This window comes from Bufo bufo, chromosome 5 (genome assembly GCF_905171765.1).
Source record: "Bufo bufo chromosome 5, aBufBuf1.1, whole genome shotgun sequence".
Lineage (NCBI taxonomy): Eukaryota > Metazoa > Chordata > Amphibia > Anura > Bufonidae > Bufo > Bufo bufo.
Genome location: NC_053393.1, coordinates 477,965,311 through 477,978,959, shown reverse-complemented (window position 1 = coordinate 477,978,959; position 13,649 = coordinate 477,965,311). Strand labels below are relative to the sequence as shown.

At 45.2% G+C, this 13,649-nt stretch overlaps 1 protein-coding gene across 3 annotated transcripts in view; it reads right to left on the bottom strand.

Annotated features, from left to right (window-relative positions):
- Positions 1-13,649, bottom strand: part of DPP6 (dipeptidyl peptidase like 6) — a 1,686,142-nt gene that overhangs the window by 17,903 nt on the left and 1,654,590 nt on the right. For all 3 annotated transcript variants that reach the window (XM_040434145.1, XM_040434144.1, XM_040434146.1), the window contains 2 exons: positions 11,778-11,972; positions 9,747-9,801 (listed from right to left, as the gene is read on the bottom strand). In XM_040434145.1, coding sequence (XP_040290079.1) covers positions 9,747-9,801; positions 11,778-11,972 — 250 coding nt within the window. The remainder of the gene's footprint in view (positions 1-9,746; positions 9,802-11,777; positions 11,973-13,649) is intronic.

The following is a 13,649-nucleotide window of genomic DNA, read 5'->3' as shown; positions in this document are numbered from 1 at the left end:
CCTCTGCTGTTGCAAAAAACCTCCCTCTGAGTCACTTCGAAGAGAGTGGCCTGAAAGTGCTAAAAATGACCCCTCTTCCTCCTCCTCCTCCTGGGCCACCTCCTCTTCCATCATCGCCCTAAGTGTTTTCTCAAGGAGACATAGAAGTGGTATTGTAACGCTGATAACGGCGTCATCGCCACTGGCCATGTTGGTGGAGTACTCGAAACAGCGCAACAGGGCACACAGGTCTCGCATTGAGGCCCAGTCATTGGTGGTGAAGTGGTGCTGTTTCGCAGTGCGACTGACCCGTGCGTGCTGCAGCTGAAACTCCACTATGGCCTGCTGCTGCTCGCACAGTCTGTCCAGCATGTGTGTAAGGTGGAGTTCCACCTGGTGGGCACGTCGCATATGAGGTGGTGAGCGGGAAGGCCGAAGTTACGCTGTAGCGCAGACAGGCGAGCAGCGGCAGGATGTGAACGCCGGAAGCGCGAACAGATGGCCCGCACTTTATGCAGCAGCTCTGACATGTCGGGGTAGTTGCGAATGAACTTCTGCACCACCAAATTCAGCACATGCGCCAGGCAAGGGATGTGCGTCAAACCGGCTAGTCCCAGAGCTGCAACGAGATTTCGCCCATTATCGCACACCACCAGGCCGGGCTTGAGGCTCACCGGCAGCAACCACTCGTCGGTCTGTTGTTCTATACCCCCCCACAACTCCTGTGCGGTGTGGGGCCTGTCCCCCAAACATATGAGTTTCAGAATGGCCTGCTGACGTTTACCCCGGGCTGTGCTGAAGTTGGTGGTGAAGGTGTGTGGCTGACTGGATGAGCAGGTGGAAGAAGAGGAGGAGGAAGCTGAGTAGGAGGAGGAGGAGACAGGAGGCAAAGAATGTTGCCCTGCGATCCTTGGCGGCGGAAGGACGTGCGCCAAACAGCTCTCCGCCTGGGGCCCAGCCGCCACTACATTTACCCAGTGTGCAGTTAGGGAGATATAGCGACCCTGGCCGTGCTTACTGGTCCACGTATCTGTGGTTAGGTGGACCTTGCCACAGATGGCGTTGCGCAGTGCACACTTGATTTTATCGGATACTTGGTTGTGCAGGGAAGGCACGGCTCTCTTGGAGAAGTAGTGCCGGCTGGAAACAACATACTGTGGGACAGCAAGCGACATGAGCTGTTTGAAGCTGTCTGTGTCCACCAGCCTAAATGACAGCATTTCATAGGCCAGTAGTTTAGAAATGCTGGCATTCAGGGCCAGGGATCGAGGGTGGCTAGGTGAGAATTTACGCTTTCTCTCAAATGTTTGTGAGATGGAGAGCTGAACGCTGCCGTGTGACATGGTTGAGATGCTTGGTGACGCAGGTGGTGGTGTTGGTGGTACATCCCATGTTTGCTGGGCGGCAGGTGCCAACGTTCCTCCAGAGGCGGAGGAAGAGGCCGAGGCGGCGGCAGCAGCAGAAGAGGCCAAGGCGGCAGCAGCAGAAGAGGTAGCAGGGGGAGCCTGAGTGACTTCCTTGTTTTTAAGGTGTTTACTCCACTGCAGTTCATGCTTTGCATGCAGGTGCCTGGTCATGCAGGTTGTGCTAAGGTTCAGAACGTTAATGCCTCGCTTCAGGCTCTGATGGCACAGCGTGCAAACCACTCGGGTCTTGTCGTCAGCACATTGTTTGAAGAAGTGCCATGCCAGGGAACTCCTTGAAGCTGCCTTTGGGGTGCTCGGTCCCAGATGGCGGCGGTCAGTAGCAGGCGGAGTCTCTTGGCGGCGGGTGTTCTGCTTTTGCCCACTGCTCCCTCTTTTGCTACGCTGTTGGCTCGGTCTCACCACTGCCTCTTCCTCTGTACTGTGAAAGTCAGTGGCACGACCTTCATTCCATGTGGGGTGTAGGACCTCATCGTCCCCTGCATCGTCTTCCACCCAGTCTTGATCCCTGACCTCCTGTTCAGTCTGCACACTGCAGAAAGACGCAGCAGTTGGCACCTGTGTTTCGTCATCATCAGAGACGTGCTGAGGTGGTATTCCCATGTCCTCATCATCAGGAAACATAAGTGGTTGTGCGTTAGTGCATTCTATATCTTCCACCCCTGGGAAAGGGCTAGGTGGATGCCCTTGGGAAACCCTGCCAGCAGAGTCTTAAACAGCATAAGAGACTGCTGCATAACTTGAGGCTCAGACAGTTTCCCTGATATGCATGGGGGTGATGTGACAGACTGATGGGCTTGGTTTTCATGCACCATCTGTGCGCTTTCTGCAGAAGACTGGGTGGGAGATAATGTGAACGTGCTGGATCCACTATCGGTCACCCAATTGACTAATGCATGTACCTGCTCAGGCCTTACCATCCTTAGAACATCATTGGGCCCCACCAAATATCCCTGTAAATTCTGGCGGCTACTGGGACCTGAGGTAGTTTGTACACTAGGACGTGTGGCTGTGGCAGAACGGCCACATCCTCTCCCAGCACCAGAGGGTCCACTAACACCACCACGACCATGTCCGCGTCCGCGTCCCTTACTAGATGTTTTCCTCATTGTTACCGTTCACCACAATAAGAAAAATATTATTTGGCCCAATGTATTGAATTCAAATTCAGGCCTTTTTTTACAGACACCTAACACTATCTGGCTATCTATTTAGGTACCGTATTACACTAATACAGGCACACAAGTAATGACAGATTTAGCTGAATATAAATTTGAGGCCTATTATTTAGGCGCTGGGTGACAGGTATACGTTTACGGACAGAATTAGACTTGGATCTGCACAGTAGGGTGTGTGTGAACTTATTGAGAATTACCCTATCAGCACCTTGAATCTAATATACCCTTTTAGGGATAGATTTAAAGTAGGCCTCATACAGCAGAAACCACTAATTTAGAGAATTGCAAAATTGGGAATTGTATTTCAACCCAGAACAAAAATTGTGCTTTGACGGACACTAAATAACTTGACCAGCTAAAGCAATAATGACAGATATGGATGAATATAAATTTGAGGCCTATTTTTTAGGCGCTGGGTGACAGGTATACGTTTACACACAGAATTAGACTTGGAATTGCACAGTAGCGTGTGTGTGAAGTTATTGAGAATAACCCTATCTGCACCTTGAATCTTATATACCCTTTTAGGGATAGAATTAAAGTAGGCCTGATACAGCAGAAACCACTAATATAGAGAATTGCAAAATTGTGAATTGTATTTCAACCCAGAACAAAAACTGTGCTTTGACGGACACTAAATAACTTGACCAGCTAAAGCAATAATGACAGATTTAGCTGAATATAAATTTGAGGCCTATTTTTTAGGCGCTGGGTGACAGGTATACGTTTACACACAGAATTTGACTTGGAATTGCACAGTAGCGTGTGTGTGAAGTTATTGAGAATAACCCTATCTGCACCTTGAATCTTATATACCCTTTTAGGGATAGATTTAAAGTAGGCCTGATACAGCAGAAACCACTAATTTAGAGAATTGCAAAATTGGGAATTGTATTTCAACCCAGAACAAAAACTGTGCTTTGACGGACACTAAATAACTTGACCAGCTAAAGCAATAATGACAGATTTGGATGAATATAAATTTGAGGCCTATTTTTTAGGCGCTGGGTGACAGGTATACGTTTACACACAGAATTAGACTTGGAATTGCACAGTAGCGTGTGTGTGAAGTTATTGAGAATGACCCTATCAGCACCTTAAATCTAATATACCCTTTTAGGGATAGATTTAAATAACCACACTATTGATGGTTAAATGGACTTGGTGGCAGCTTGCCCCTGATGTAGGATATAGCCAAAAAATAACCACACTATTGATGGTTAAATGGACTTGGTGGCAGTTTGCCCCTGATGTAGGATATAGCCAAAAAATAACCACACTATTGATGGTTAAATGGACTTGGTGGCAGCTTGCCCTTGATGTAGGATATAGCCAAAAAATAACCACACTATTGATGGTTAAATGGACTTGGTGGCAGCTTGCCTCTGATGTAGGATATAGCCAAAAAATAACCACACTATTGATGGTTAAATGGACTTGGTGGCAGTTTGCCCCTGATGTAGGATATAGCCAAAAAATAACCACACTATTGATGGTTAAATGGACTTGGTGGCAGCTTGCCCTTGATGTAGGATATAGCCAAAAAATAACCACACTATTGATGGTTAAATGGACTTGGTGGCAGCTTGCCTCTGATGTAGGATATAGCAAAAAATAACCACACTATTGATGGTTAAATGGACTGCTGGCGCACCACAAGCCACAAAATGGCCGCCGATCACCCCAGAAAAAAGTGACTGAAAAACGCTCTGGGCAGCCTAAAAACAGTGAGCAATTGAATAGCAGCAGTTCAATGATCCACAGCTGTAGATCGATCACTGTCTTAAGTGTTTTGGAGGAGTTAATCACTGCCTAATCTCGCCCTAACGTCGCAGCTGCAACCTCTCCCTACACTAAGCACAGCAGAGTGACGTGCAGCGCTACGTGACCCAAGCTTATATAGAGGCTGTGATGGCCTCTTGGGGCAAGTAGTATAACGCTTGTTGATTGGCTGCTTTGCAGCCTTTCAAAAAGCGCCAAGAATGCGCTGAACACCGAACCCGAACCCAGACTTTTACGAAAATATACAGTTCGGGTTCGCTCATCCCTACTTACTATAAGTGCACAAATAGTCCCACAACATGGACAGTGACATACCAGAGGGGGATCAATGACAAAAAATCCTGCAAAAAATATGTATTTTAATCAGGGGCCATTTTTATGCATCTTAATGGGGAAACTATCAAAAATGTGTTCTGCTGGAGCCTAGAAAATTTTTATTTTAGGCCACAGGAGTACGGGCACCAAAAATTATGCATTCACCTGACAGAAAAGAACAAGTGATTATGTGGCTGGAGGTATAATAGACGGCCAGTGGATAACAATTTTAATGCAGGCCAGTGGAGTACAGGCCCCAAACATTAGGCATTCACCGGACAGAAAAGAACAAGTGATTATGTGGCTGGAGGTATATTAGACAGTTAGTGGATAACAATTTTACTGTAAGTCAGTACAGGCCCCAGAAATTAGGCATTCACCTGACAGAAAAGAACAAGTGATTATGTGGCTGGATGTATATTAGACAGTCAGTGGATAAGAATTTTACTGTAGGCCAGTGGAGTAGAAGGGCCCCAAAAAATTATGCATTCACTTGACAGAAAAAAACAAGCGAGTATGTGGCTGAAGGTATATTAGACGGTCACTAAATAACAATTTTACTGTAGGCCAGTGGAGTACAGGCCCCAAACATTAAGCATTCACCGGACAGAAAAGAACAAGTGATTATGTGGCTGGAGGTACATTAAGCGTTAACTGAATAACAATTTTACTGTAGGCCATTCGAGTACAGGCCGCAAGAATTATGCAGTCACCTGACAGAAAAGAAGAAGTGATTATGTGTCTGGAGGTACATTAGGCGGTCACTGGATAAAATTTTTACTGTAGGCCACTGGAGTAGAGGCCCAAAATATTTAGCATTCACCTGACAGAAAAGGCCTTTTATGCCGCTGTATATACATAAGACAAGGACCATTCTTTGTTCTGGGTGGTGGTGGATATATGTGGGCTGGCATGAGGAAATTCAATTACACGTGGTCATCACAGATGTTGATTTCCTCCGAGATCCATGCCTCATTCATTTTTAGAAATGTGAGGTAGTCCACACTGTCGTGAGCTAGGCGAGTGCACTTATCGGTCACGACCCCCCCTGCTGGGCTGAAAGTCCTTTTGAACAGGACACTCGACGAGGGGCAAGCCAAGAGTTCCATGGCAAATTGTGCCAGCTCTGACCACAGGTCAAGCCTGCACACCCAGTAGTCCAGGGGTTCCTCGCTTCTCAGAGCGTCCACATCGACCGTTAACACGATGTAGTCGGACACCTGTCGGTCTAGACATTTCCTGAGGCAGGATCCGGAGGGCAGCTCTCGATGGGTTGGCTGCAAGATTGATCTCATATCTGAAGTGACCAACACAACTTCAAACCGCCCTCTTCTTGCAGGCGAGGTAGGATTGGTACCCGCACCTGTTTTGCTGTGGGTGGAAATTCCTCTGCGAGCGCCCGCAACAGCAGAATGCAACATCTCTCGCAGCAAGGCCTGGAAATGCTGCATTCTGACAGCCCTCTGTGATGCTGGTAACATGCCCGCCATTTTGTGTTTGTACCGGGGGTCTAAATACGTTGCCACCTAGTAAAGGTCCTTGACCTTTATGCTATTTTATATGGGAGTCCCTTTTCAAACTCTGGAGCATGAAGGCCCCCATTTGCACTAAATTGTAAGCGGTGGAGCGCCCTTGCTCCTGCTTATCTACCAGGAGAATGTCGGCCTCTGTCTCCTCCCCCCAGCCAGGTAGTCGTTATTGGCACGTTCCTGCTCAAGCAGCCTATCAAGCATATACAAGGTGTAGTTCCAGCGCGTCGGGCAGTCACAAATCAGACTTCTGACGGGCAGGTGGTGTCACAGCTGAACGTCAGCAAGGCGAGCCATGGCCGTGTAAGATCTTCTAAAATGGCCAGAGATTTTCATGGCCTGCCGCAAGACGTCCTGGACCCAGGGGTAACGAATCGCGGCAACGAATCGCTGCATGACTAATGTCAGGATGTGTGCCATGCACGGCACGTCTGTCATTTTTCCCTGTTTCAGAACGCTTAGCAGATTGGCACCGTTGTCGCACACCACTTTACCAACTGTCAAATTGAGCGCGGTTAGCCACTGATCGGCCTGTGACCGCAGAGCTGAAAGCAGTGCACGACCGGTGTGTCTCTTGGCTTCCAGGCACACCAGCCGCAGCACAGCATGGCAACGTCTCACTTGGCACGTCGAATAGGTTCTCGGGAGCTTGGGGGGGGGGGGTGCAGCGGAAGAGGCGGTAGCAGTGGAAAAGGAGGAGTCAGCCGAGGAGGAGACAGAGGATGGAGTAGGAGCAGAAGAAAAGGCAGGCCTACATGCAATCAATGGCGGTAACACCAAATCCACATGGGTGCCACGGGTTACATGCTTGACGGCCGTCAGAAGGTTCACCCAGTGGGCAGTAAAAGTTATGTACCTTCCCTGCCCGTGTTTGCTAGACCACGTGTCTGTGGTCAGATGTATCTTGGCACCGGCACTGTGTGCCAGAGATATATTCAATTGCCACTGAACGCGGCCATATAGCTCTGGGTTGCCCTTCTGGGAGAAATATTTCCTTCCGGGGACCTTCCATTGCGGTGTGCCAATGACCACAAATTTTCTAAAGGCCTCTGAGTCCACCAGTTTATATGGCAGTAGTTGGCGGGCTTGGCAGTAGTCATCAGACCAGAGCAACTTCCTCCATACATTTTGGGAGTCTCCCACATGCCTTTTTGCAAACTCACAATGTGCCTTTTAGTTTTTTGCTGAAAGTAATGGCTTTCTTCTGGCTACTCTGCAGCTCCTCCAGGGTCACCTTAGGTCTCTGTGCTGCCTCTCTTGGCAGGTTTGCTGTTGTGCTATGTTCTTTCCATTTGGTTATGATAGATTTGATGGTGCTCCTGGGGATCATGAAAGATTTGGATATTTTTTTATAACGTAACCCTGTCTTGTACTTCTCAACAACATTGTCCCTCACTTGTTTGGAGAGTTCCTTGGTCTTCATGGCAGCGTTTGGTTAGTGATGCCTCTTGTTTATGTGTTGCAGCCTCTGGGGCCTTTCAAAAAAGGTGTGTATATGTAATGACAGATCATGTGACACTTAGATTGCACACAGGTGGACATCATTTCACTAATTATGTGACTTCTGAAGGTAATTGGTTGCACCAGAGCTTTTTATGGGCTTCCTAACAAATGGGTTGAATACATACTGTGGCAATGTGAACACTGAGGTGTGCAGTAAAGGTCTGGGGAAGCATGATAAAAGGGGTGTTTTTTTCACCAGGAGCGTGTGACCAAGGGGCCCGACCTTGGTGGAGTAAAAGCCTTAGTCCAGGTGTCCACTAAAGTAGTTGGGGGACACCACATAGATAGTGTAGCTGGTTCAGCTATTTCAGGGCGGGCTTTTACTGGGAACAGGCAATGTGTTGGGTGGGTGCCTGTTCCCCATGCTCCAGTCCGGGACTTAGGGCATGCTCACGTCCAGGGATTCCGTTTAATCTGGTTTCTGCAATTGGGTGTGTCTCACTCCGGAGAGTGTGAAGACAGAGGCCTGGTGAGGTTCTGTCAGCGTGGTCTCAGCTAGGCAAGGCTGAGGGGCCATGAGGCTATGCAATAGCCTGAAGTTTGGGGGACCTAGCAACGCCTAGAGAATGAGGGTTGCATGGCTAGTGTCTGGAGGACTACTGGGCCACACTCCCCTAAAAGGTACTGGTATTGCCACAGCCTGGAGGCTGCTGTATTGAGGTTGGCTGAGGAAAGCCGCATATGATGTCCATGTGTGAACTGTGCTCTACGAGTGAGGTAGGGACGTATTTTGTTTAGGTAGCGCCTAGACGGGCAGGAGTTTATTTGTATGTTTTTCTTTATGCCGTGTGCCACAATAAATGCACAGTTTGGACATGAAAATCCGTTGTCTAGTGAGATATCTGTGAGTGTGACCCCCTGAAAAAGAGACGATCCCTTACAATACGCACATGCCAATTTTCTGTTTTCTATTTCTAAACAGTTTTATTTATATATTTTTCTTATTTCACTTCACCAACTATTGTGTTCTGATCCATTACATAGAATTCAGATTAACAAAACATTGAACTTAAGGCTGTAATGTACCAAAATACGAAAAAAGTCAAGGGGGTGAATACTTTTGCACAGCACTGTATCTTTACATGCCCACTATTTAAATCAATGGACATCCATGAAATGCAGGGATGCATTGTGTCTGCCAGAGTGGGGGCTGTTGTTACATAGCTACTCTCTATTCTCTATGATGTCCCTATGCTATAATAGATTATATGGACACGGGGTGTCATGATAGGACAACCCCTCTAAATGGACATTGCGGAGATACATTGGTACTGCCAATTCATGGTCTACAAAGTAACGGTAGAAAATCTTCTTCCCTGGAAAGGTTATGTTCAAATACAGGCAAAGGGTACAAGAACATACTAATTGCCATGCAGAGGCCAATGAGGAGAAATTACCCCATAACAAACTAATTCTTCCAACTTATCCGGCATGCGCAATCTGATACCTGCAAAATCATCCTCCATCCCAGGCTGGTATCCCTGAGATTGGTATATATTCTCTAATACAGACGAAGAAAGGCCCAAAGAAAGGCAAAGTTGGACCCAGTCCCCCATCACATTACCTGGGCTAACCACTGTGGTAGACAACTCCAGTCTCAAACCTGCTGCCTAGATTTAATATCTGACCTTTTTTTAAGCCCAATATAATTGCACTTACCAGTTTCCTATCGACTCTATCGATCAATGCTTCCCGCATTAGCTCCTTCACTATACATGATACAAGCAATTATTTGTGTCTGCCCATATGATAGAGTGAATTATCTCTTTCAAATGAATAGCGTTCCTTCTATCCTTAGCTCCACTGGCAAACATTCACTTCTCCTCTCACTTCTCCTTAATCTCAAAATTTAGCTATTGACTTATTGGCTGCCTATGACCCATTGACTACAGTACGTTTCGTAAAAACTTCAGAAGACAACCTGTTGGTTGAGCAATATCACTTTTCATTGATCTCACAAACTTGTTAAGTGCTTTTATAAATTATGAACCTTTAAAAAAACAAAATATAAGTATAATGTAATAATAAAATCTTACCTTTCCAAAAACACCAACCCTCGTCTTATCTATGTATTGTTCTTTTAATATGGATCTGAAATAAAGAGAACAATAATAATAATTGCCTGGGATCCAACCATATGCACACATCATTTAAAAGGTAACTGTCATGTTTTCATCACAAAATCTATTTTAGCATATGTTACTGCAGCAGCAGCATTATGCATTAAGCAATCTTTAGTTTCTTCACATACCACTGTTTTCCTTCAGTTTTTCCCTTAGTTACAGCTGTTTAAACATTTAAAATATGAGGACCTTCTCAAGATGGCTCCTCTGCCAGTTCTCTGAGGCCAAAACTGCTTGCCCTCACTTCCCATACACACTTACTGTAGCCAGCAGCTCTCTGCCAGCCAACCAGATTGGATTACTGAGAGACACGCCTCCTCACTCTGAAGCCTAATGCAGGCATGCAGTGTGAAGGACCGCCCCTCTGTCTATCTGTCTTCTTATCCAGAGACAGATAAGCCCTAGCAACTGTCTTTTAAGGGAACAGTGGAAAGGGACAGAGGACATTAATGAAAGATGTTATTATAAGGTAATTACAGATCTTTTGACAATCATTGACAGACTAACTCAGGTATACTTGCCTAGCTCTAATAAACTAGCAAATAAAAAAAAATATAAGTTACACTTTAATGGAGGAACCGCATAATTATCAACTGCGTATTCATACATGGCTATAATCCGCCTTCTTGTATAAATGCAAATGCAGATGCTACTGAAAAATGTTGCTTGATACTTGAAATTTGGCAGCATTGCTATCTAGATGTGTAAAACGGTATTCAAATGTAAAGGGCGTTCTGAGACCTTAAAAAATGTATATAAAAGTGAGTAGTGTTATAAAATCACAAAAAAAGCCTTTTTCTCCTGTCTGATCTTCTTCCATTCCAGTGCTCCTCACTGCAGTCAATCAATGGCAATAGCAGTCACATGGAGTAGTTAGGACATCAGTGCTGCAGAGAGATCCACGCTGTAGTGATTTCATACCTAACTACCGCATGTGACTGCTGAGGTCAGTAAGTGGCTGCACTGATCACATAGAGTAGTTGGAGATGTCATTGCTGCAACGCCAAAAACAAAGACTCGCAACGAGCACAGGAGCTGTATCACTGGAATGCCAGAGGATCAGACAGGCATGTAGGACAACTTTTGTTACTGTATAACACTCCCAACTGTTCCCTAATTTTTTTAGCATTTTTAGGAGGGTCTTGGAAAACCCCTTTAAAGGGAACCCGTCATCAACTTTATGCTGCCCATACTAACGGCAGAATAAAGTAGAGACAGGCGAGTTGATTTCAACGATCTATCATTTATAAGTTAAAAATAAGTGGTTGCCGAGAACCAACATCACAATCATTGCAGACTGGGCCTGGAAAAGAGTCACGGCCACCTGAGAAGAGTCCTGGTTATTCATGAATTCCTGCTGTCCCCGTCCACCTACTGATGACTGACAGTCTTTTACCTAGTTTTCTCCCTTTCTCTCTAGGAGAGAACTGCCAATCATCAGCAGATGGTCGGGGAGAGCAGGAGATTATGAATAACCAGGACTCTTCTCAGGTAGATTTGACTCTTTTCAAGGCCTGGGCTGCAATGATTATGATGTTGGTTCTGAGCAACCACTTACTTTTAGCTCATAAGTGACACGCCACGGAAATCAGCATTTCTTTCATTATTTTATGCTGCATTCAGTGAGGTCAGCATAAAGTTGATGACAGGTTCCCTTTAAATCTCAAATCTCTAGAATAAAATTTGGCCTAGAGATATTCATTTTAGTTCATCACATACTCACACATTGAATAAATATAATGTAAAACACACTGAGAAGCAAAAACATCACAAACAAACACAAAATCTATCATTTTCACCAAGTTTAGGCTAATCTAAACCAACTGAAATCCAATCTAAGCTACACATGCAACAGTAACCAATACACATTTTCCAACATACAACAAATGTATTATTTCTGTTATACTTTACATCAAATACAGAAGTCATGTCATGTATACTTACCCCAGAGCGGACAACTGGTCTTTTTCTTGTAAACTTCCCAGCTCTTTCCTCACTTCATGCAAAAGCTTTGTGCCTTGATAGCCACTTCCACGTCCATCAAACTTTACAACAACAACACTGAAAGAGCTGACCAACGCTGTTATCCAGTTGACCTCAAACTTCTCTGAGGTGCTCTGACTGCCAGGATTACCATCCCTATGAGAAAGAAAGGAGGTGCTTTAATTATAGACTGAAATGCTTGTTCAAAGAATGAATGAGTTAATGTTAAAAACAGCAGTGCGGTACATGGGATATGGTAGAAATGGCTCATATGCCACAATCAGGCAGCATATACATTATGAGATGTGGTATAAGAGGTCCCCAAGTTTAGACATCAGAAATAGGCAAAAATAAAAATAAACATGGTTTAAAGTAGTAAAAGGGTAAATATTTGCTTCCCCGGCAGACTAGGGTAATGGAAGGGTTAGTGTTCCTATCCTTGTTTGTTTAGGACAATGGAGGGGTTAATATTGTCTTCACTGGTGGTTTAGAGTAATTTAAGGTTTAATTCCTCCCATACGTGGTACTCAAGAGTAGAAACAGGTATTGCTACCTGGTGGTTTAGTGTTTTTCTACCTTCCAGGCTTCAGCGATGTGTCTGGCTTGTGCCCTGTGCTCATCTGATCCAGCATACCTTCTTGCAGAGATCATACTGCTTAGTGCAAGAAAGAGACAGTACTGTGCAACTGTGAACAGCTGCATGGTTCTCTCTATGTTCAGTAACAGTGCTTTAATAAAGACATAGTCAACGCAGTCTGGCACACTTAATGCCAAAAAGGGGTTGATTGATCCAGGTAAGACCATGGACAGTGGCCTATGACAATAGGCCGCAAATCTTCACATACTGTGTATAAAAAACATTGTAAATGGATGATTTAAGAGCCTTGTCTTTTGTATTGCGAACACCAAAAAAGTAAAATCTTCCATGTCAAAGTGAAGCTGCTCTCCAATGAAAAATATATTAAAGGGGTTGTCCTTTTATATTGATGGCCTATCCTCAGGATAGGCCATCAATATCTGATCAGTGGGGGTCTGACACCCTGCATACCTGCTGATCAACTGTTCTGGAGTACAATTGTCAGTGGAACTACACAGGGCCATCTATGTGTATTGGACAAAGCTGGTTACTGTTGTTCTGCTCCTATTGTAAATGAATGGGAACAGCACTGAAGTAACCAACTCCATTTTCTACACACTGAATTAAGCTTTGTATTTCCATGATAACGCTACTCCCAAACAGATGATCGGCAGGGTGTCGGACCCCTCTGGATTAGATACGGATAGCCTATGCTAAAGATAGGTCATCAGTATGAAAGTAGTGGACAACCCCTTTAATCGAACATGTTTTGGGTGTCCTGATCAGAATTGGAGAGTGTTTTGCTTTTTAGTTTTTCTGATATGCCTCATAATGCTCTTTCAGTTAGCAGGCCAATGCAAGCTCTATTTTACTGGCAGCTCGAAGGCCACATGGAAGCATCAATTGAACTTGACTTCTATGCAGTGGAACTGGAACACCAGACAGAATACAAGTACAGTACTAGGCAGAATACCAGATGTGCTGACAAAATGGAACATATAGGGAATGTAACAGGGAGAGGTTCCTGCATGGGGTTGGACTTCTCATAGTGGTACCTCCATATTTTCATGCTTGGAGAGAACCTACCGTCTTCTAGGGGTAAAAAACTGGGAAATTAATCATGGCTGCCCAACTTCTAGCTTTTCATATCTAGAGTCACAAGATTCTAGAGCAGGGATGCCCAACCTGTGGCCCTCCAGCTGTTGTAAAACTAAAACTCCCATTATGCCCTGCTGTAGGCTGATAGCTGTAGGCTC